Consider the following 25,530-nt stretch of genomic DNA (forward strand, 5'->3'; position numbering starts at 1 on the left):
TTACACGTGGTGAAATGGTATGGATGAGACGGCCGAGTGGCGCAGTGGGCAGCGACCCTGCTTTCTGAGTCCAAGACCGTGGGTTCGATTCCCACAACTGGAGAGTGTTTGTGTGATGAACATGAATGTTTTTCAGTGTCTGGGTGTCTATCTGTATATTATAAGTATGTATGTGTATTATATTCATAAAAAATATTCATCAGCTATCTCAGTACCCATAACACAAGCTACGCTTACTTTGGGGCTAGATGGCGATGTGTGTATTGTCGTAGTATATTTATTTATTTATTTTATTTATTTATTTATTTTGGTGAAAAACTCAAATCGCTATGGGTCTCCCTATTATTTGAAGATTTCCCTAGATTTTTCCGAAATCCCTCCAATAAATCTCCATTAAATTAAAATGGGACCACCTATGAGGTTAATCGAACAAAAAATAGAACCATCAAAATCAGTATAATTGGCAGAGTAATCGCGTAACAAATTTACAACAAAAAAACATACAGTTCAATTGAGAACCTCCGCCTTTTCTTAAGTCATTTGAAAAGTATGAAATAAATTTAGAAAACGCTTTTATTTTAAAGCGCCAAGTATACTATAATATCACATTCTATGAACGAATAACACAGTTCTACGCCATTCAAAAAAGTTGTAGGAGTTCTCCGCACTGTTTGCAATCCGCTTAGCAAGTTGCCTGATTCGTACTGTGTGAATTGGTCTAACAGAATTTAGAGGACTGTTTAATATGAAAGTGTGATTTATCGTTACTTATTTTTGATTGTTATGATGTTTACAAAGTAGCACTATTTTCAGGAGGCGTTGGCCGCTGACTGACTACACTATTTCACTAAGATCTTCATTTTTTAAATCCTTATCTTATGCCCCAGTACTAAGATATCTCTAACGTGCAGACTAATAATATGAATACTTTTTTCTGCCCTACCGCTGCACTGCTTTTTATAAAAATTGGCGAAGAGGTAGCTTGCATCCTGGAAACGGACGTAGGATACTTTATATCCCGGAAAAAAGAGTTCCTACGGAATTAATAATAACATTTGTTTTGTTTTATATGCTTACTTTTTGGCTTAACCGTTTAATCAATTTAACGTTATTTACCACTAGGTAAAATTACCGAACGTTATTATTCTTAGTTTAAAATATATATTCAACCGCATTTACATAAGCCTACACTTTATCCCTTGAAACTTTTATAAAAATAAATTTAGCGAACCTCATATGAATATAAATGTTTACAAAGCTTTGGAAATCTGGGTTAGATCTACTCAAAGACTATAAATATGCACACGTTACTTTTTACTCTTTTAATTTAAATATTAATTAATTACTTGTCTAGGACGTTCCAGCATATATAGCAGCGATAGGGATCCGTAGTCATGCCAGTAAAGATAAACAAAATAAACGTCAGGCACCAAAAAAAGAGCAAAAATTTACTAAACTACTAAATAGCCAATAGTTGGGAATCAGCCTCAAATAGCACACTCAATCGTTTTTCCTTTTATTTCATTTTTATAAATTTAATCAATTGTTTATAAATTTTAGTCTAAGGGGTGTTTAAATCACATTCATCATATCAACCCATTACCGGCCCACTACACGGCACGAGTCTCCTCCTACTATGAGAAGGGGTTAAGGCCATAGTCCACCACGCTGGCCCAGTACGGATTGGTGGACTCCACATACCTTTGAGAACATTATGTAGAACTTTCAGGTATGCAGGTTTCCTCACAATGTTTTCCTTCACCGTCGAAGCAAGGGATATTTTTAATTACTTAAAACGCACATAACTTAGAAAAGTTAGAGGTGCGTGCTGAGATTCGAACTCGGCCCCCGAAAGTTAAGTCAAGCTCCTACCCACAGCGTTACCACCGCTTCACATTTTTTGCAAATAGTTAACATATTTTCCTACTTTCATATTTACAAAAGATCTGGCTCCTGATTTCCTACGGAATTCTAAAATTAATTAGAATAATATATGTTGTTATGTGCCAAAGTTATGCTTTAACTTTTCTGATAATTTACATGCCGTAAAATAAACAGTAAGCTGTTAATTTTTTAGAAACTTTAAAATCTTTAACTTCTAAACTAACTTTTTCTCGGCTTGATATAGGTACCATATTAATCAGAATTATTTTTTTCACTTTGTGATAGATAACCCCTTAGTTATCTTCCCATTTCTTTGCATTAAATATAAGCGAGCGTTTCGACCATTCCGATTAATTTAAGATTTAAAACACATTTTTACCAGTGAGCTAAGTGCATGTTTCCTAAATCCGTATCTCTAATCACAAAAGTGAGGTCATTGAATACCGCGCTGAGATGCCGTGGATCGCTCACGCCGGAGGACGCAGGACATTTTTCCTATAAAAATGTGCCTCGACCCCTTGAAGCTACAGTTTCGACCAGAGCGCGGACTTGGAAGGACATCAAGATGAAGCTGGTGAGTCCTTGGAATTTTGTGAAGTGAAAATAACATGGAATGTGCTTGGGAGAGTGAATAAAATAACAATTGGACTCGCGCAGTTAAATAACAAAAAGACACACAAGGGGTTTTTATTAATTTCGCAGTAATGCGATTTTAAAGTGGTTCTGTGAACATGAAAGTGTACCTAAATTTAAAATTAAAATAAATTATTTGAATTAAAATTTAAATATTTTTTGCATACTAATATACTATGTTTCTATGTAAAGCGGTGTCTTCTAACACAGGGGTAGTTATACTACCCTTAAAAGAAGGTTCCAGCCATGTCTACAGTCATTTTATTTACCAAAGTAAACAATTTTTTTATTTGTTTATCAATATTTTGTTAGATTAAGAAAATATAGAAAAAGCCTCTTTACCATTGAAATTCAAATAAGACGGTCAAGAAGCTCTGATTGATAATAAACGTAATAGTTGAAACAAAATAACTTTCTTTTACAGCTATTCATTCTCGCCGTCACTCTAGCGTTTGCGCTAGCAGACGAATTTGAAATGGAAGAAGAGCCACTGGATGATCTGCAGGCGGCTGCTTCTATGGAGCTTCAAAAGTCTGAGCGACGGAGTCCACCTTACTTTCCACAAAAACCGTGGAATCCCCCATCAAATAATTATTATAACACAGTAATTCCCCCTGTCCCATCCGTCGCACCGACACCGGCGGTTCCCTCTCGTCCAATTTCCCAAAGTGGTTATGCACCTTCTCCCGCAATTTCCCAAAGTGGTTATGCACCTTCTCCCGCAATTTCCCAAAGCGGTTATGCACCTTCTCCTCCAATTTCCCAAAGCGGTTATGCACCTTCACCTCCAGCTTCCCAAAGTGGTTACTTCTCAACTCAAAATGATCCTCCGCAAAATTCTTATTACCCACAAAATAATTACAACAACCAACCCTCCAACACATGGGAGAACCAAAATACGTGGAGCAATAACCAAAATCAAAACACGTGGAACAATCCTCAGAATTCGGGGACCCAGAAGCCTCAAAACTCATGGACCGAGAAACCTCAGAATACTTGGACACAGAAACCTCAGAACTCCTGGACTCAGAAGCCTCAAAATTCATGGACTGAGAAACCTCAGAATTCTTGGACACAGAAACCTCAAAATTCCTGGACCCAGAACAATTGGAACAATCAGCAAACTACCAGTTCACCAAACCAACCCCAGAATACCGGTTCGCAAAATTGGAACAATCAAAACACAAACAATTGGAACAACTGGAATCAAACGCCATCGTCCACAACCTCAACTACAACTCCTACTTCAGTAATAAAGAACGAACAAACTATCGGAGACAATGGCAGCTACAAATATGAGTGAGTATTCATCTTACTGTTCATCATTTGCTCGGAACATTCAGTTTTTTATAAAGTAAATAACCGTAAACTTCATACATTCGATTGTCAATTTTACAAACAATAAAACAAAAATCTCCTTTCGTTCCTCACATACGTACATAAATAGACCGAATAGCATAAAAAATCTTAACAATTGTGAGAAAAAGGAAACTTAAATAAACTTTTTGAGTCACAAAACTTAAGGAAGATTTATAGCTCACATAAATCTGAAGCAGAATTTATATTTAGAATCCCGAATTTTTACCTGGGCTATATTGTTCAAGGCTAAATTATACTACAGCCAGTATTAAATACCGTCCGATACAAATAACTATACACGCATGTATAAGTTAACAAGATGGTTGGCCCTTCCCGTGCTAATTTATCGTCAGTCCTTTCAAATCAAGAAAAGGGTAACCAAAAGGCATTTAACTAAATTCGTTATTTCAATCTGATACCCATATCAATAAGTTTATATATTTACACAAGACTTCCCTAAATCGGCAATTTAAGTCCAAGGATTGCCGATAATTTGATCTGATTTTAATCTCCTTTTTATATTAAAATTTTATGATAGCCGGGAAGTGACTAATAAAAGAGATCTCCAACCATCAAACGATCAATAACTTATGCATATTTGGTATGCAAATATCCTCAATGTTTTTTTGTGTATCCTCTCAATATAAGACACTAACGGTCTTTACACTATTGTAAAAATTTTACGTAGATGTGACTAAAAACCTGTTATTTTATCACCAATATAACTGTGAAACATTTCTTTCGTATAATTTATATAGTATGTCCTAAAATAAAACGTTTACAGCTAAGTCCCACGTAATTTGCTATAATGGACTGGGTTGGTACCAAAGTCTCTCATTTTATTAACCTTTTCAGGAACGGAATGGCTTCGTAACTTTCTTTCAAGAACCGCTATCTTAATTCTATATGCTTTTAGTTACAGAATAAGCCATTTAATCATTAATAATATTGAGTGTTCTCGTTTGTCTAAACGAAATGCTTGTGTTTGGAATGCGTAAAATATTATTTCAATCAAATCGTGAAATCTTGAAAAATACTATAAGTGTTTTAAATGACTTTACTCAATACTTTACTAACTTACTACTTAAGATACAAATACTTACACCTAGTATGTGATAATATTTAAGTAAAGCAATTTAAACATCCCATTAACTGTGACGGGCATCGTGAGGAAACCTGCATGCCTGAGGGTTCTCCATAACGTTTTCAAAGTCGTGTGAAGTTTACCAGTCCGCACTTGACCAGAGTGGTGGACTACGGCCTAAACCCTTCTCATCCTAAGAGACCAGTGCAGTGGGCTGTTGATTATAATGATCATGTGATAATAATTATAACCTCAACAGATACGAGTTGGCCGACGGAACGCACGTAGCTGAACAAGGCTATGCCCTAAACCCTAACACCGCTGAAGAAAGCATTGTGAAGAAAGGCTTCTACTCCTTCACTGGTGGGGACGGCAAAGTTTACACCGTCACCTATTGGGCCGATGATACCGGCTTCCACGCAATTGGTGACCATCTGCCTACACCACCACCGGTCCCGGCAGCGATTCAAGCGTAAGTAACACATTTGTTTTCGTTTTTCTAGCCTCCAAATGCCTCATTGGTCTAGTGGTTAGCATTTTCACTTGAAGCGATGATAGCAAGTGGGTAGGAGCTCGACTTTACTTTCGGGGGGCCGAGTTCGAATCCCAAACCGCACCTCTAACTTTTTAAAGTTATGTGCGTTTTATGTAATAAAAAATAACACTTGCTACGACGGTGCAGGAAAACGTCGTGAGGACGCCTGCATGCCTGAGAGTTCTACATAATGTTCTCAAACTCCAGGCTGATAGCTGGGAAAATCCGAAAAAAATTAACCCAGGACTTTCATTATCCGTAGAAAGACTGACTTGCAATTAATTAGGGCTTAAATGAGTTAATAGCAGTTTTGCAGACCAATTAAAATCCTAATTGTATTGCCTAATCTAGGGATCAATTTAAATTGTTCACAATACTTTCTAATTTTGACCAAGTAAAAGAATGAATGAAAGAATGAATGAATACGCTTTTATTGTACACGGAACGGAATACGGAACGGTACGGAATCAATATCAGAAAAGTACTCGTAGGCACCTATCCGACATACCTGCTTTATGTTGATGAGTAAGGATAAATAGTTAAGCAGTCAACTTCACTACCTGTTCACTACCTGGGGCAGTAAATGAATAATGATTTTATAATGACAACTTCTCAAAACAGATTCGTGTTTCTTTTGGTACACGTATTAATAACATTTACATCAGTATAATGACTTCTAAACACATAAATTATTCATGAATGAAACATTGATTTAAGTAAACATTCGTTTCAAACTCCTACTCGATTCGTCTTCTCGTATCTAAATCTAACAGTATCCAATGAATAGAGGATTAAATAAGTTGTAAAAGTGTGTATATTAAGTGGTGACATAAATAACACTTGACGCATATTGGATAAAAAAAGGCCAAGACATATGGCCACTTTCACTTAATATTTGTAAATACATAAAGTATGTTTATTAATCTAACTATTCCATGAAGAACACACAGGTTCAGATTTTATTAAAAGAAAAAATATATTTAGATTTACCTAAATTATTATGTTCTAGTTTTTATGTAATTATAAACCCTTTCCTTTGAATGATTTTACCTTTATTATTTACCAACACTATCCATCCATGCTACAAAACGATTATAGAAAATTTCATTTCATTCTTTATATGTAGTAACTTACGCAAAGAATTTGTTTTTTTCACTGTTACGACAATTGTAGGACGCGATGCAGTATTTTACTTGGAGGAGGTGTCATATTGTTTTAAACCTGGATGGCTTAACAAATATAAATTAACAGACTGATTACCCACGTTGATTATGGCTTCAATGAACGCAATATCGGTATTTTATTTCCTGAGATTAGCGCGTTCAAACATCATAAACTATTCAGCTTTACTTGAAAAAAGCATAAATTATTTACAAGTGGAAAATGATTTGACATAGATTTTTTTTTTATTTCAAACCAAAAATTTTAATTTTAAAAGGTATGAAAAACGATCTTCAATTTTTTTTCCTATCAAGAAAGTTTAACTGAATCGTGTAAAGCGGTTAACCATTGAATCTGAAATATAGTCAAGAACCTATTTATCTTTTTATTGCAGTGAAAGATTATTAATAGTTTAAGTTCTTTTAACCTCATTTAGCAGCATTCAGCACTAACTTAACCTTAATGTTATTTGTATTAAGCCAATTGGCGCAGTAAGCACCCTGCTTTCTAAGTCCACGGCCATGGGTTCGATTCCCACAACTGAAAAATATTTGTGTGATGAACATGAATGGTTTTTCAGTGTCTGGGTGTTTATCTGTTATTATTCTTTAAAATGTTCATAAGTCATCTTAGCACCCAAAACACAAGCTACGCTTACTTTGGGGCTAGTATATTTACTTTGGTCGTAGTATATTTATATTATTTTATATTTATCCCACAACTGGAAAAATATTTGTGTGATGAACATGAATGGTTTTTCAGTGTCTGGGTGTTTATCTGTTATTATTCTTTAAAATGTTCATAAGTCATCTTAGCACCCAAAACACAAGCTACGCTTACTTTGGGGCTAGTATATTTACTTTGGTCGTAGTATATTTATATTATTTTATATTTATCCCACAACTGGAAAAATATTTGTGTGATGAACATGAATGGTTTTTCAGTGTCTGGGTGTTTATCTGTTATTATTCTTTAAAATGTTCATAAGTCATCTTAGCACCCAAAACACAAGCTACGCTTACTTTGGGGCTAGTATATTTACTTTGGTCGTAGTATATTTATATTATTTTATATTTATCCCACAACTGGAAAAATATTTGTGTGATGAACATGAATGGTTTTTCAGTGTCTGGGTGTTTATCTGTTATTATTCTTTAAAATGTTCATAAGTCATCTTAGCACCCAAAACACAAGCTACGCTTACTTTCGGGCTAGTATATTTACTTTGGTCGTAGTATATTAATATTATTTAATATTTATTTACAGAGCGATCGACCAAAACGCCAAAGAAGAAGCGGCGAAAGCTGAAGCCGAGAAGAATAAACAACAACAGCAACAGCAACAGGGTGGCTACTATCCCCAAGGTCAAGAGACACCGAAGCCGATACAGCCGGCGCAACCTACCCCGGCTCAGCCCCAACAGCCAGTACAATCTCAATACCCCCAACAGACTTATTACCCCCCTCAGCAGCAACAAACCTACTATCCACCTACAAACTACTACCCTCCTCAGGCTGGATATGGTCGGTAACTTAAGAGACGGATTGCTTTAAGGTTAAATGCTACATTGACAAATAAGAAGATATCATTTTCTGGCTACATTATAAATAAACACCAGCTTGGAGTTTATAATTTTTTTCGGGAATAACACAGCTCATTTTTGTTTCAATATATCTTTTTCGCGGTATACTGTCAAGCAATCGCCCTGAGTACAGCGTCCAGGCTTCCTACGAGACATTTCAAGAAGAGACCCACCACGTTACTCGAATGCGGGTTGACGGGCGAATAGCCGTATTCGTTTGTGTAGTTAGCGACGTCAAAAGTAGCTTTAGCCTTAAGGAGATCAAACAAATGGCATAGGATTTAAAACGTATCAAATTACCTCACCTTAAGATATTCCTCTGATATTTCAGTCATCTCGGTCACGATTATAATTGTGAACCTGATCACTGACCGAGGTTAGCAGTTTGTGATAAAACTCTCGCCAGTGATAGATGTGATGTATTCATAATTATTTTTATAATAAATTTTTAAGTAATCATTTATGTTCTTTTTAATACATACCATTTAATAATAACAACCTGAGCTGAAATTTACCTGAAAAGAAACATTTTATTATTATTACTTTATTAAAAGAATACTTTAGAAATTTTCCTGTAAAGAGGTAGATTATAATACCATAGTGATAGAATAATAATAAACCTGACTTCATAAGAATGCTTTGAAAATATAGCATTATTTCAGTTTCAACTACCGATTCATACATCCAATGACAAAAATGTTATATCTAGACCGTATATATGCCTGCCTTCAGAACAGGTGGAAGAGTCACTACGAACCGATATACTTGACATTTCAAACTATTTATATTAGGCCTACTTGAAATAAATGATTTTTTCATTTTGAATTTTGAATGATCTGGATTCCATCCAGATCCAATCGATAGTAAAATGACTCCTTCAAGAAATTTTCTGTATAAATATATACAGAAAAGTGTCATAATGAAATGAAATGAAAACTCCCTGTATGATAAACATGAAATATAGTACGACAAGACAAAGTAAGGTGCAATAAGTCGCTAAAAAGCAATCTCTACCAGGTTACTGGGTAAAATACAGGTGACGTTCGTAAAATCGGGTCCAGAGCAGCGTTTCGCAACCTCTAGTCCTGACTTCTTATCATCATATATCATCGAATACGATCATGATATACGTGATATGATAGGGTGACCGGAATGCGTAATGTCGATCGAATTTGTGAGGGCGTGGAGGAAGAACAAACCAACTAACATACACACTTTCTAAATGCGAAAGTAAAGGATAGTAATGACGGTTTCATCAGCGAAACAAATGTTAGCTAAAAACTTTTTTTTGTCTTCATGTTTTTTGATTACCTACGTAGAAACATCCAAATTCCTCTCCAATCTATACAGTTTTAAAAAATATTATAAATATAACGAATGCAGCTCAACACCGCAGCAAAAACATGTACTAGTACAAATATTACTAGTTCGAAGAATTTATACAAAGACTTAGATTTATTAGTACTTTTTCTTAAAACAGTACATTGTGACAAAAAATGCGCTTAACATGAAAGACTATAATATGTATATTCTAACTCAGCACTTGAGCCACGAAACTAAAACCGGTTCTGTAAGGTCATTGACACTCACCATTACGAAAATTGCATCATTTTTCTTCAAGAAATGCTTCTCCAAATGACCATAACATATGTTATTTATTGAGCCATCGATCGTCCTTCCGTGAAAGGTTTGCATTGATCCTTACATAAAAAATCAATATAATCCGACGAATATTTGAAAACTCGATCTTCTTCGTTAACATAAATATAAAAAAATCGGCTAAGTGCGAGATGGATTTCTGTGTAAGTTCCGTACTGAGATGCCGTATGAAACACTACTAACATTATTCAGATCAAGCAAGAAACACCCAAAATACGTTTCGGACATAGCGGGAATAGAAATACAGATACTGTAAAAAAAATTTACTCTTTACCTATTACCGTGCATTATAGATACAGCGTGCTGACAGACAAACAAACGGAAGAACAAACGGGCGGAAGGACAGACGGACGGAAAGACGACCAGCGTATGCTTGGAAGTAAGATACTACGTCACCTTTCCGGTGCGGTGCCCGAAAAATCATTCTTATTAAAAGGTATTTTTTACCTACCCTTAGAAAGACAGATTAATATTACACCTACTACCAATTCAAGACTTAACGTTTGTTATCACATGGTCATAATAATGTCCTTCTGATAGATAGCATAAGATAGTCACAAATTCAATGTATCATGTATACGAAATATATTAAACTATATAAAGATACTTCGTGATAGTGAGATAAAGATGATTTCGATAATGCGCAGTTATAAACCTATCTTACGAGACAAGAGAAAACAACATCACTAGAGCGATATTTTCACGAATGCCTGGCCACAGGCTTGCGTGTGTATAAATGTATGCGGAATTCATTTTCATTACCAGTTTATTTTCCATTGGTGTACAGAAGTGACGTTAATTCAGTGAAAGAAAATTAAAGCTGTTAAGCTTCAAAAATGAAGCTGGTGAGTGAAAGTGATACAGTGAATATTGGATTTTTGCAACTGTAAGTTTCACGAAATTACTAACCATATCAAAATATTCTTTGCAGATAATATTGAAAACGTTACTAATATACTTAGCTGCTACGGTATGTGGTCAAAAGTTTCAGCAAGACCAATTTCCATTCCCACCTCAGTTCCAAACGCCAAGCTCGGCATTTACTTCAGATAGCTCAATTTATTTACAACCGGAATCACATACGCCGGTTCCCTATTTCTCTGTGAATAATTTAAATAAGCTTCCCTTTCAATTTTTACCACCGACCGGAACAAAAGCGCCTTCTATGTTTTCCACACCACTACCTATGTACCTCTCTACTATGAGATTTGACGATGATGAAAACGATGAAAATAATCACGACGATAAAAGAAATACTCAAGCAACAACTCCAAACAGAAATCCTCAAAGTTATTCAATACATGCAAACAACAATACGGTAAAACATGTATTAGAGAGAAAAGATAACATCTTTAGCGCCAGAATGACCAATCAACAACCGCAAATCCACCAAACAAATCAGTTTATACCGTCAAAATTTGAAGTCCAACCACCTAGTTACGTGACCATTGGACCAAAAGAAAGAGCTCAAACAAACCCTCAAAATCCAGCTGCTCGAAGAATGATAGTAACTAGTGAAATACAAAGAGCTGATCAAAGCCCAGATCAAACAAAAGCGTCTTCGTATCAAACTCCTCAATACATTCAAGCACCCGGTGTTTTTATCTCATCTACAACAGAACCTGCGATACCAATACTTCGGTTATCTAATGAAATGGATCTGGATGGAAGTTTTAGTTATGAGTAAGTTAACATTACTAACAAAAAAATATTGTTCTTGCACCTACTAAATAAAAATTGACATATATTTTTAAATTATTATAAGTATATATTTTGTATTTGATGTAGGTTTTACTAAATAATCTTTATAATATTTTCATAACCTTTATATTTATTTTAGAGCTCTGGGTGCAGATCAAACCCATTACGTGCAACACAGTCGCATGGAAAACATGGGATCTGATAAAGAAGAACAAGTAGTTGAAGGCTCGTACTCTTATATAGGCGATGATGGACGTACATACACAGTCCATTACATTGCTGATTCTAATGGTTTCAGAGCTACAGGTGACCACTTGCCAGTACCACCTCCTGTGCCGGAGATTATACAAAGGTAATAGGCAGTTTTCATTATCTGCTTTAATTATCAGATATACGCTAATCAAGTATTCTTTTTTTAGGGCAGTTCAATATAACTTAGCTGAAGAGGCTAAGAAGCCACCACATCTTAGATCTTCTTGGGAAAATGATGATAAAGAATATGAAAATAACGATTCAATTTATTACAATAATTCGCCACAACGAAGTCTCTTTACTGGAAAAACTCCGGAAGCATTCTCTTTCGGATTTCCGCACGGTCTGAATACCCAAAATAATTTAATAACAGCAGCAAATATTCAAGTCCCTACTAAAACAAATTATGAAATGGACCAATCTAAGCTTAAAGTTAGCCCAATGCCAACACCACAAATAACATTTTTAGCGTCTCAAGGTGCCCATAATCCTAATACACAAGCGCAGCTTGCTACTAAACCAGCTAATTCTGAAAAATCACCATTACCACAACTGATGAACTATGAAGCTGAAATTAAAGATTCAGATCAAGAAGCTAATAAAGCCTTATGGCGATGGCAGTACGGCCTACACACTAATACAAACGAAGATGTGAAAAAATCGATTTCTCGTTCATTTGCCGAAGGAGACGATGTAGTAATAAATTTTAGTGACATGACACCTGATCAGTACACACGTATGATAAATACTGAAATATTATCTCAAAATGCTGTAACATCTAATAATGTTGACTACAACAGCAACAGGTATCAGTCACCTTATCCAAACCTTAACATTAACAAAACTTCAGAACAATTGCATGTGTCAACTGAAATAATAAATCTCTTGAATCAGCAGACAAATGATATTGCGAGGAAGCAAAATATAAACAACGATTTTGAGGAACAAATAAATAAACTAGATGACAGGACTTTGATGAAGAAAGAAAATTCAGGAGTTCATCCTGAAATAATCAGTCGTCAAAACTTTATACCACCGAGTCAAACTGCAACTCAGTCATATACTATTGACGATGCATCATTTGAACCCTCAAAAATTACTATACCAAACGGAAATACCGCTGTGAATTTACAAACAAAACAAAAACCATCTGAAAATGGTCAACAACCAGATTATTATGGACGAATTACTACTTTAGAGCCATTATCAAAAACCACCACGAATTATCAATATATAAACACAGAAAACAGCAGTTTTAGACCAATAAGATACAACAGTGGAATAGAAATTAAACAAGAAACAACAACAACGGAAGTTCCGATGAGTAAAATGATAAGAGAAAATATTTTCTTGAGAAATTTCTTAAAACCTCAAAATAATGAAGAAAATGCTACTAAAAAGCCTGTTGTAGAAAATATTAAACAAATAAATAACGAACATACGGAATATCATGAAATAAAATCAGATAAAGAATCCAACTATTTTGAAAAACAAGAAAACACTCAAAATGAAATAAAAATTAAACCAAAGCCTTTAGAAATCGACAATATACTTAACTTTGTTGTACTAAAAAATCATTTTGAATCTATTAAAACCAAACCAAAAAACAAACCTGTGCAGCATTATATCCAAAATACACTCGTAAAAGATAAACCAACACAATACATCCCAATTAAAGAAAGCACCAGCTACTACCTAGAACCGAATACTGATGACATACAGAAGCAAGACAATGACTTTAGAACATTGAATCACCAACAACAACAAGAATTGCAAGGTCTTATTAAAAATTATAAAGTACTCCAACGACATAAGAGTGCTAACCAACGAAGCCAACCTCTTCCAGAACCTCAGAGGCATATTAAAGCATTCCATACGCAGCACCTACCACCGTTGGGTAGAGCTGGGCCTTCAATGAAAAGTTACCTTCCCCCAACATATTTGTAGGTAACAAATCTGCTGTGATTCATTTTAGATTATTTTTTGTAAATAATTTTCCACGTTGCATTTATTAGTATTATTAAATAACTGTTAGTCAATACTTCGTTTTACTATGTACCTGAAAACAAACATTATTGAACTCTCGCAGTTATATTAATTCGATTTTCTAAGAAGTATAAGAATAAACACGAGAACAACAATGAAATTTCCACCAGTAATGGTGCTCAAATTTTTGAATCATTAAGATTATTATTCGAAATGCAAAAAAAAATCGACCGTAGACAGGAAGGCGCTGTCTGACATCACAAACAGAGGAAATGGGGGTTTTGTGAAAAGACAGCGTAACTAAAATAAAATCTTTAAAACACTCATCATTGTTAAAGCTATCCAATTATTTTTTCACGTCTAGTCAATGGCATCCTTATTTTAAAACACACTAGGCATATACTCTTCCTAATAGCTGTATAAAAAAAGGAAACATTTTTTAAAAATCAGTATACAGTAGAGTTAATGTACTGTTCGTAAAATAGAAATCCTCTCAACAGTCACAGAAAAAGATCGCGTGATTGAAAATCTTACTATCCGCATTGAAAGCGTGACCAAATGAAAATTATGTGGATGCTTCGCATACTATTTTAATTATTAGTCTCATTTTTATCTCTAAATTTTAATGCACTTTCTTTTTCAATAAAATTTACCTTGTGAGACAGGTTGTCAGTAGTAGTGAATAAAGAAATAGACTGTTAATTTACGATTATGTAATTTTAGAAATAAGGAAAAACTAATGTTTTACTAGTTTCAACAAGATTAGAAAAAAATGTGATCAGAAAGTTCAATAACCACTTTAAAAAAAGTTACCCAATTAAACCGTACTTGACGGCCGATTGGCGCAGTTTGGAGCGACCCTGCTTTCGGAGCAGGCCCAGGCCAAGGCCGTGGGTTCGATTAGTGGAAAATGTTTGTGTGGCATAATTAATGTCCTTGTTATAGTCGCAGACCTTGAATGTAATAAAAAGATGGAGAAATACGTGGGACTATTGATTTTGATTATCATTATTGATAACTAACGGTTTATTTTCAACTTTTTTGCCGTAAATAACGCTTAATGCACTCTCCAAAGAGCAAAGAAACTGTAAAGGGGAAATTCAGACATTCATAGTAGCACAAACCCAACATTTTCTGACTTAGGACAACGCTTTTTAAACCATATCAGACTTATTTGTATACTAGGCAACACCAGAAGAATCTCAATACATAGATATAGTGAGAAAAAGTAAAGTATTATAAAAAAAACAATTCTTTTTTACTTTCTTTTGTTTTTGAGTTTGAATTGAGGAATAAAATGAATGTAAAACTAAAGTAAACACAAAGACTTTTTATTTCTATGGTCCAAAGTTTTAAGACGAACGCAAATTAAGCCAATTGAACATAATAATAAACAACAAATCTAAATTTCTTCACAAAAAATAAACTATGCGATATAAGGAAAAAAGAAGCAAAATAATAAAAAAACTATAAGTCACTGGAGACTGAAAGAAAATAGAACGCATCTTTACATTTGAGATCAGATTTATTCATAGAGTATCGCCGATGCATAAAATGCAATGCTCATTGGCTTTGGAATGAATAAATTACATGGTCTGGAATAAAAATATTATCTAGGAATTGAAAAATATATAATATTTTTTGTTTTATACCTCTACCTGATGAAATAGTAAAACTATACTGAAGGTCCGTCCTAACCGTACATAATCTTAAAAAAGTAAAAAAAAGTACTAAACGGGAATTCGATCGCATTTTCGAAAGATCAAACTGATTTTGACTTAACCCTTTTTTCTTTCGTTAGAAGAGTCAAGGAGAGAAAAACTGCAAAAACATAGACGTCGCGGATCAGTAATAACTAAGGCTCGGTCGAAAAACCTGGGTATTTTCAAGCCTAACCCTCAATTGACCTAAGCTCAGGAATACTTTGTTGTAAGACCACTCTAGTAGTTAACTTTTTATTACGATGCTGTGTAAATGCTGATCGTTTAAAACTATAATTAATAAAAAAATATTATTGGCCACGTTGCCTGCTATAAAAGTTACCAAGTTAGACTACTATTTCTTAGAAATACATATTACTAAGTGTATCCCGCGACTTCGTCCGCGTTTGTTTTTGTCTTTAAAGCATCCCGTAGAACAGTTTATTTGAGAGATGTGTGACATTCAATCAATGTGTAGTTCTACAGTTATTTTCAAATCGGGTGTAGTTTTACAAAGAACATTTTGAATTATTAGGTGTATCTCTAAAAATTGGTAACTATTTTGTTTGGGTAGTCCTTAACTACTTATATATAACTATAACATCTAAATTAAATGTCTAATTGGAATGAATTTAAAAGTATTTAACTACAATTTAAATACCCTTGATGGTGTAACTATTTATTTTAATAAGAATTAATAGTACAAACAAATGTTACCCATCTTTCCATCGGTAATTTAATAAAATTTTAGACCACAATAGCTCGTCGCAATTACTTAACTATGATAGTTAGATATGCTCTCTCGTGGATTTTTTGTTGGTATGTATCATCAATAGTTTTCTTAGCGCACGCCAAGTAATTAGTTTTCATAGGCAAAATTTTGCTACTTTGGGTTACATTGCTGCAATTTTTCCTAAAGATCTCAATTTTTTTTTACGTTACTTCGAGATGGTTTAGCTATCTTTTGGCAAAGAGATGGTTAAAATCGGTTCAGTATTTTTGGAGCCTTTTTGGTACAAACAAAGAAACAAAAAATCTTTCTTCTTTGTAATATAAGTATTAAGTATAAAGTTATATAGATAGCGTAGAGTTTGGAAAGTTCCCTTATTTCATGTACAACAATTTCCGAAAAGATAACAACGTAATGCAACTAATCGATACGAGATTTACCACATGAAGTTGACGCAGAAGAGGAAATAGGGGATACCCGCCATTGACAAGGTGAAAAAGTAAGTCGGTACCTCAGATATGCGCAAGAGTCAAAAATAACCAAATAAATACCAACATGATATTCTTAATGTCGTCGGGTATGAAAATGTGACCCTGAAACAATATAGTAAGCTAAGTAAAAGAATGAGTAAAGAAAAGAGCAAGGGAAAGAATTAGAGCGGAAAAGCGAAAGTAAAACTAGTTTAGTGATAAATGATAAAATCTAGCGCGTGTAGACGGTAGAACTACGTTTAATACCTAATGCTCGTGAAATTTAATAATCACGTGTGTCTCTATAGAACTATGCAATCTTACTATCTCTTTAGTATATAATATTGTGTGTGATGAACATGAAAGTTTTTCAGTGTCTGGGTGTTTATCTGTATATTATAAGTATTTTATGTATATTATTTATAAAAATATTCATCAGTTATCTTAGTACCCATAACACAAGCTACGCTTACTTTGGGGCTAGATTGCGATGTGTGTATTGTCGTAGTATATTTATTTATTTATTTATTGAATATTATAGGAGCAGTTTTAACCATGGATGCTATACTTCCGATACCAACAAAATATATTATTGTTGCAACTTAGATAAAGTTGCAACAATAATATATTTTGTTGAAGTTGTTACAAATTCACAATACACGCGACTGATTGCGTCGCGACGCTAGACTGCGTAAATTGCCTGAGCAAATCTCATTTGTGAGTTTGACATCGCCTCTAATCATGGACAGACTAATATACAGGATTATAGTAAAATACATTTTCTTTAGGCTTTCTTACAGATAGAATTTCTGGCCTTGAACAAAACAAAATAATATAAACTTTATATTGTTTAAGTTAGAAATCTAGATTTCGAAGCAAATCCTTGAGGTTTAAAACTGGATAATTTTCAGCTCATAAGATAAGTTTCATTTGTACTTAACGTAATAGACAGTCCACTATTCGATGGCCGAATGGCGTAGTTTGCAGACCCTGCATTCTGAGTCCAAGGCCGTGGGTTCGATTCCCACTACTGGAAAATGTTTGTGTGATGAGCATGAATGTTTTCCAGTGTCTGGGTGTTTATATGTACATTCTATTTATTTATAAAAAAATCCAAAAAATATTCATCAGTCATCTTAACACTCATAACAGCTACGCTTACTTTGGGGCTAGGTGGCGATGTGTGTATCGTCGTAGTATATTTATTTATTTATTTATTTATTTACTTTCTCTCCCTTAGGGAGGATTTCCCCATTATCACTACGTTGCTGGTCACAATCGATGGTTATAGTAGGTCAGAGGGCTCTGCTGTCCTTTCTCCGTTATATTCCTTTAGTCGCCTAGTACGACACCCGTGAGAAGGGGAGGGGTGGTAAAAACTATATTCTCACAAGAAGATCATTTAAAATATATTAATAAGTATACATATGTAATTTATGTCTCGTACAACCTTACTGATGGTTGCGATGATGGGCTAACTTGTAGAGGTGTAAAGTAAAAGTAGCTATATCAACAATGTTTTTGTAACCGAATTGCTTCTACCCTGAAATTGACAAGCTTAGACTACGCTTTCCGTCAACAAACAAATCGGTAACAAAACACCGTGTTCAACAAATAACCACCGGTTATTGTATTCGCTGAAATATTCTAATATTTCTCGCACTCGCAAAACAAAGGCAACACCACAAACTGAGTTACGCCCGTGTCGCTTTGAGATAAACAACTTTCAACAGCCGATCGATTTCCACTGAATACAAACCACATTGAAAACAACATCAAAGTGGAAACAAACACGGAGAGAAAATATGTAAATTTTAATGCAACCGATGGCAAGATCAAAGTCAATGCACGGCGGAGAGCGGGCTGATTTTCGCTTTGGTCTTTTTCTTTTATTGCCCCAGTACGATTATGGTTGTTCCTTCATGTATTACTAACTTTTGTATGCAAAGTGCACAGCGTGGTTTCACTTATTCAAATTTAAAATGAAGTCCTATAAGAATAGCAACCAGAAAAAAGTACCTACCTATGAACTCTATCGACGTTTGAATTTCCACTTTCCTGCCACGTTTTTTTTTCTTTTCGCGCTTGAATACACTCTCACCTTGTAAGTAAGTGATGATACAATCCAAAGATAGCAGCGAGTCTATCTTCAGGGGTATGAAAATTATATTAAATCCATACCCCTATCTTTACTACAGCTGACGTTGGAAAGAGCTATGTTGGGATTATCTCTACGTGATCAAATCAGAAATTAGGAGATCCGTAGAGGTTACCAGAGTTACCGAAATAGCTCATCGAGTCGCAAAGCTGAAGTGGAAATTGGTGGAGCACAAGGTTCGGAGAACTGATGGACGTAGGGGTTCCAACGTGCTGGAATGGTGACCCAGCACAGGTATCCGCAGCGTTAGTCGGCCCCCAAAGAGGTGGACAACGTCAAACGAGTCGCCGGGAGCCGCTGGAAACAAGCGGACCGGTACCGTGGATTTTGGAACTCCTTATAAAAGACCTATGTCCAGCAGTGGACTTCAATCGGTTGAAGTGATGATAATATTCGCGGCATCTTACCCGAACTCTAAATCGCTTAGCAGTTGGCGACACTCCTTTTTTGGAAGGTTGGAAACTTGCCACGGCCAAAGCCTCCCAGCAAATCAGACAAGAGGAAATTCAGAAATTAGAAATTCCCAAATTTAAATAAATGGGCTGTTTTAAAAAAACAGAGAGAGATTAAGAAATAGAGATTTATGATAAAAAACGTTCTTTTATCTGCATTTTTAGGAGTCCTAATCATTATCATCATATTATAGTTCTAGATATAATTTGTTCTTATCTTCACTGCACTGTAGTGTTTATATTCTCTTTGATCTTCACATTTAGTTACCACTAATAGTAGTAAAGTACAGGTACATAGGAGAAGATCTCTCTCTGAAAACACCTTAACATTAAACAAAGATAGCTATAGCAATAAATCCTTTATATTAGGCTACTCAATATTATGGAGTGTTTATCATTAAACAGAGAATGCCGCAATGCCTCATAACCGCAAATGACCAAAGTTGGGCTATTAACGATATATTTATAGTTAAGGTAACGTAACCGCCCTAAGGGTCAAACACGAGGCTTTTATGATTTTAAAAGAATGATGTTAATTCTGTAGAACACAAGTCTTTAAACGAGACTTAATTAACTAGGTCTGATAAAAGTGGTATTTTTTATAATTTTCCTTATCGAAGAAGAAACAATTCAAAATTCATTTATTTCAAATAAGCATTTTTGAAACGTTCATCTGTCTATTTGTAGTGAGTCTACCACGGATTCGGAAAGACTCTACCCAGAAGAATCGGACACGAAATTCAGCAGCTCTCGTCTCATCTCTTTTCCATCATCAACAATTTGCAACTTAACATGAATTTTTCCATCTTGTAATTTTTCTAACTATTTTTAAAGCGGAGCCGGATGCTTCCAAGCAACCTTGTCATTAAGAAATTCATCTGGTTCCATTAGTGTAAAAAAAAGATAAATCGTCTTTATTGTCACACATTTGTGTAGAATGTTACATTTGAATCATAACTTTGGTAAAATCAAAAAAAAATATGTTACAAAGGAGCTGGCTCAGTATAGCTGCATACTAAAAAGCGCAGCACTGGTTTTCAGCCAGCCCCGTTATCATCGTCGTCACTGAATCCTCGCGACTAAACAATAACAAAATAATCATAAAAAAGGACTATAACATAGAATATAATATGTAAACAAACGAATATTAACCCCTGAAAGACATCATAAAATACAAAATCATCACAATCTAAGAAAGAGGTAAATTATAAAAATAAAACCACAATGAAAAGAAAAAAAAATGAAGAGTATGTGTAGTAGAGATATGTGCACAACACAATTATTTTATCCAATATCTAACCAAAGTCTAAAGGTTATTTCAAGGAAGAAACTTGGTAAAAATACTTTAGAATATGAACTATAATAGAGACAAAGTATTTGTTATTGTTCTTCGGTCTAAGTCACTTAAAAGTTTTACAATATAAGCCAATCTGCAAAACTCTACTAATCTCTGTAAATGAGAATACGCCGGTTTTTCGTTTTCGTGACATTCGCCCCTTTGCATTGGTCTTAGCGAGATTTACTGTAACTATTTGTTCCAAACTTTACCAATATCGGGGAAAACATTTTACACGTTATTTATTTAGCGAGTCGGGAAAAGTTTGTAGGCACAATGAGGTGGCGTCAAAATAGAAAACTTTACCGAGCTGGAATAATAATACTATAATGTATATTATGTATGCTAAATTTTCTATCTTTTTTAATGACTTAGACATTTATGCCTGAAACATCAGCTTTTTGTATGGTATAGACATTTATGGTCTTTATTCATTCATTTATACCTTGAGAATATTGAAAAGAACTCCCTGACTCATGTAGAATCCCTTGTTATGTTTTACTTCACAGTTGAATCAAGTGATATTTAATACGGAAATAACTCCGAAAAGTTAGAATTACGTGCTGGGCATCGACTTGGTTCCCCGAAAGGTAAATATAAATAACTAAATACCCAAAATCTTTGCTTCTTTATATATTATATAGTAGAGCTGTCCTTTCTTACTCTTCCGTGATATTTATAGGATTTTCCTAGTAACTCTGTTATTTGATCTAAAGGTTTAAATCAATAATTAATAACTTTGAGTGCTAATCAATTAAGATAACTTTAATGCTCGAATAGCTTTTCATCATTCGATAATACACGTAGACACAAACATTAATAGCTGTGTACGAATACCTATTGCTGGAAGACGGTCCCTTTGGCAAAACATTATAATATAAACTGGCGTAAATGTCGGTTGTGAGCACAAAGCTCTATACAAAGGTCTAATGATACACTCAAAATTATAGTTATTGTAACAAAGTTGTTACAAGATAGGTACTAGAACTAAGAGATTAGTTTTAAAATGTAATATTTGTTAGCTATCATTTTGAAGCATTTCTGTTGAGAGTTGAAGAAATAAAAGTGACTGCTAATTTATCATTTTTTTTTTTGTGCTGACTAAACATAGTTAATCCGTACAAAAAATAATCTTTTAATTATTAAGACAATCAAGTTAACTTTAACATTGCCCTTTAGTATTTATTTGGGCGCGGTTAGTATTTTGATATATTTTTTTTTATATTTTTAAAATTTTATTACTACGGGACATTCAGGAGGGGACTATGAGTAAGGTGAGTGTTATTATTATCGACTTCTAGTAAGCCCTTGACTGCAATCTCATCTGGCGGTAAGTGATGATGCAGTCTAAGATGACAGCGGGCCAACCTTTTAGAGGCATGGCAGTTATATTTTCATCACACAAACATTTTCTAGTTGTGGGAATCGAACCCACGGCCTCGGTGTCAGAAAGCAGGGTCGCTGCCCACTGCATCATAAAGCTAAATCTCTCACGGCGGCACCTCCTTAAATGTATGGTGGTAACTTTTAATCAACGTTATTAGATATGTCAAGAAACCCACATTTGTTTAAGTTAGATAATCCGATGATTTTCCTTATTTTTTAACAAGAAGGCCTGTGGCTGTGTGAAGTGATCTTGACCCAAGATTCCTTCTCAAGATAACAATACTGTAGCAAAACAAAAGAGTGCGATAATATCTCAACGAACATCTGCAAGATTTAAGGTCACTCCACAATATAGCGACCGGTCGTGAAAGTATAGCTTTAATGGTAAAGCCTGTAGTTACTCCAAACTGAAGTTTAATTTAGGAAATCACAAGCTGTGATAGCCTTATAATGTGTAAGACATCTTCAGCCTCCCTCTCTATCTAATTCTTGTGCTTTGTTGAGAAGTACATCGAAATGTATATATCTATGTGTTGTTATTATTAATATAAATAAGAATTATTCTTACAAAACGATGCTGAGCTGCAGATGTGTAAGACGCCTATGATAAAAGTTGTATTTCGCTCAAAAAAGTTACTGATCAGTAACGACATGAACTACTTGTTTTTTTCTAATGTAACTAATTTTGGAGATTATTCTAGAGTACAATAACCTCCACAGGCAATTTGTTACATACGTTTTTACGTTGTTTTAAATCCATTCCTTCTTTAAACTAAATTGATGTGTTCCTGCCGCAATTCAGGATAAAACTCTACCGCTAGATTGTTCAATGTTTCAATATAAACATAAGCTATGATCAACAATGGTTTTATAATCTTGCAGCAAAAAAAAAAGAGCAGAATGTAATCAATACTTTATAAATCTTAAGTCAATTACAAGGTATGTCTGTCACATACACACTATGAATGTTGGTATAAAAGTGTTCAGTACGCTTAGCATAAGGTTTGCATGCTCGCAATCGTAGAGTCGTTTTCGCGTAACGAAACACTGTTACTTCAAAGCAACACCAACCTAATTTTACTCGTTTCACTGTCGCAAATTCTGTAATCCCTTTATTGTGTCAAGAACGCTTACTGTAGAATTGTAAATAAATTTGAGCTTTAAAACAAGGTAATTGAACAACAACCTTTTAATACGATGCTTAACATTATTAACAGTCTTAGATTAGGATAAATTATAACTACTAGGGGTAATGGAGTGGAGACTGTGTATTGGTTCGCGTTAGCTCACTGGATCTATGAAAAGGTGACTGGAAGCGCCATGAAAAAAAAAAGATTTCAGTATTTCCTGATGCGGACGCTTCTAGGTTGTCTGTAGAATAATAACACTAATTTACACAGAATACTACTTTAAAGCAAAAAATATTAGGTCCATTTTTCCCTGCCGTTAATAATGTCTCTGGAGATAATATTTCGTCACTTGAACGCCGTTGATTTAAATAAACCTAACTAACGTAAATACATCTAAGACTGTATTACTTAGCATTACATATGATCAATCAATTAAATATCTGTCTATGATAACAATAAGCATTAAGCATACATAGAGGAACAATAGTGGGCCTTAATATGATTGATCTATTTCTTATATTAAATAATCTTTTTATTTGTCTTAACTTTACTACCTATTAATATGTAAGTATATTGCATTCACTCTCACGTAAATATCTATTGTATGTTAAAGTTTTTATGTGTTGTTATTATTAATATATATATATATATATATATATATATATTAGTTTATTTTTTTATTTATTAAATTTATTATGTTTGATGTATTTCTGTAATCTAGTTTATGTATTTTAAAAAATTTGTGTCATCAGCAGCCTATTCTCCTATTCTTTTTTCCTAATTTTAAAGTTGCCTGGCAAAGATCGCTATTATTAGAGCCACAAAAAAAAATCATAATACAGCTAGGTGACAGATGGACAGTCGGGCAAACGAACGGACAGCGGAGTCTCAGTAATAGAGTCCCGTTTTACCCTTTGTGTGCGGAACCTTAAAAAACAATTTTAAATAGCAGATACGTTACTGCAGAACCTATTGCGCCACTCAACTCCGTGATGTGTCTCTTACCATTAATGACATGCTTAGTAGACTTGAGTAGATATAACTTGCACCTAGGGGACAGGGGACAAATATCGTCACAGTGATTAATTAGTGGAAAATGAACATCGCACCGTTCGACATTTTCAATTACAGCTATCCGAAACAGAACTTGATTACAGAACGGCCGGAGGGAATAGCCGGGCTTAATATGGCAGTAATAAAGTTAAAAACTACGCGCAGGTATGATTCAGAACGGGATCGTGTTCCGCTGCGTCATTAAAAGAGTTCTTTGTCAGGATACTCGTTTTTGGGAATAATTAAAATGGGGGGTTAGCGATACTGTGCACTGCGCAAGGAGAGCGAAAATCATTATTGTAATAGTATCAGGAAGCAGTGATAGCCTAGTGGTTAGAACATCGACACTTCGGGACCGAGTTCGATCCGCGGCACAACATACCAAATTTTATGACGTTTTTTTTAAATTATAATTGACGAATCAAGCATATATATAGATATAGATATAAATAGCCTAGCTAATGGTAATTGGCAGCCCATCGTCTATAAACAGATAACCACTTCGCAGGATATGCGTCAAAGCCGTCAACGCATCGGTGGCTCCTCTGGTGCTGCAGATGTTTATGGGCGGCGGTGATCACATAACATCAGGTGACCCACCTGCTAGTTTGCCCACTATTAATATTAAAAAAAAAAAAAAGAACATACAGAACCCCATTCAGCCATTACTGCATTGTGTCCAAAAACAGTGAAAACGCCCTGTGCACTTCACACCCGCTTAATGTTGCTAGCTAACAAACTTTTCCCATAATAAAATAAATACTTTCAACTGCTAAACGGAGTGAAGTGACTAACCGCCTGTTAAAAAAACCCTACTAAAGTTGAGTGGTTTTTGATGCTTCAGTATTAGTCGTGTACACGGGTTGCTGTATGACCTTGTGCGTCTACCCACGCATCCTTAAGACCAAACACTTTAATGCTACTTGGTGACAGCAACCCTGCTTTGGGGTAGAACTAAGGATCACAGTAGTACTACCCTGGACGAGGTATGTCACGAAAAGCTCTGCTAATACTAAAAAGTGTCATTCGTTACAAGCAATTGATTGACAGTTTGTAGCGACCCTGCTTACTGTGCCCAAGGCCGTGTGTTATATTCCCATAACTGCAAAATGTTCGTGTGATGAGCATGAATGTTTTTCAGTGTCTGGGTTTTAATATGTATATTATTCATAAAAATATTCATCAGTCATCTTAGTACCCATACCACAAGCTACGCTTACTTTGGGGCTAGATGGCGATGTGTGTTTTGTCGTACTATATAAAAAAAAAAAATTAAATA

At 34.7% G+C, this 25,530-nt stretch overlaps 2 protein-coding genes across 2 annotated transcripts in view; one reads left to right on the top strand and one right to left on the bottom strand.

The window, feature by feature from the left end:
• Window positions 1–25,530, bottom strand: part of LOC120632479 (serine/arginine repetitive matrix protein 1) — a 246,548-nt gene that overhangs the window by 201,349 nt on the left and 19,669 nt on the right. The gene's annotated exons all lie outside the window — the stretch shown is intronic.
• LOC120632480 (uncharacterized protein DDB_G0283357-like) lies at window positions 2,450–8,187 on the top strand. The gene is made up of 5 exons (XM_039902265.1): window positions 2,450–2,458; window positions 2,942–3,158; window positions 3,291–3,816; window positions 5,220–5,432; window positions 7,923–8,187. The coding sequence occupies exons 1-5, from the start codon at window positions 2,450–2,452 to the stop codon at window positions 8,185–8,187; spliced, it is 1,230 nt and encodes a 409-aa protein (XP_039758199.1).

The sequence above is a fragment of the Pararge aegeria genome, chromosome 20, assembly GCF_905163445.1.
Source record: "Pararge aegeria chromosome 20, ilParAegt1.1, whole genome shotgun sequence".
NCBI lineage: Eukaryota > Metazoa > Arthropoda > Insecta > Lepidoptera > Nymphalidae > Pararge > Pararge aegeria.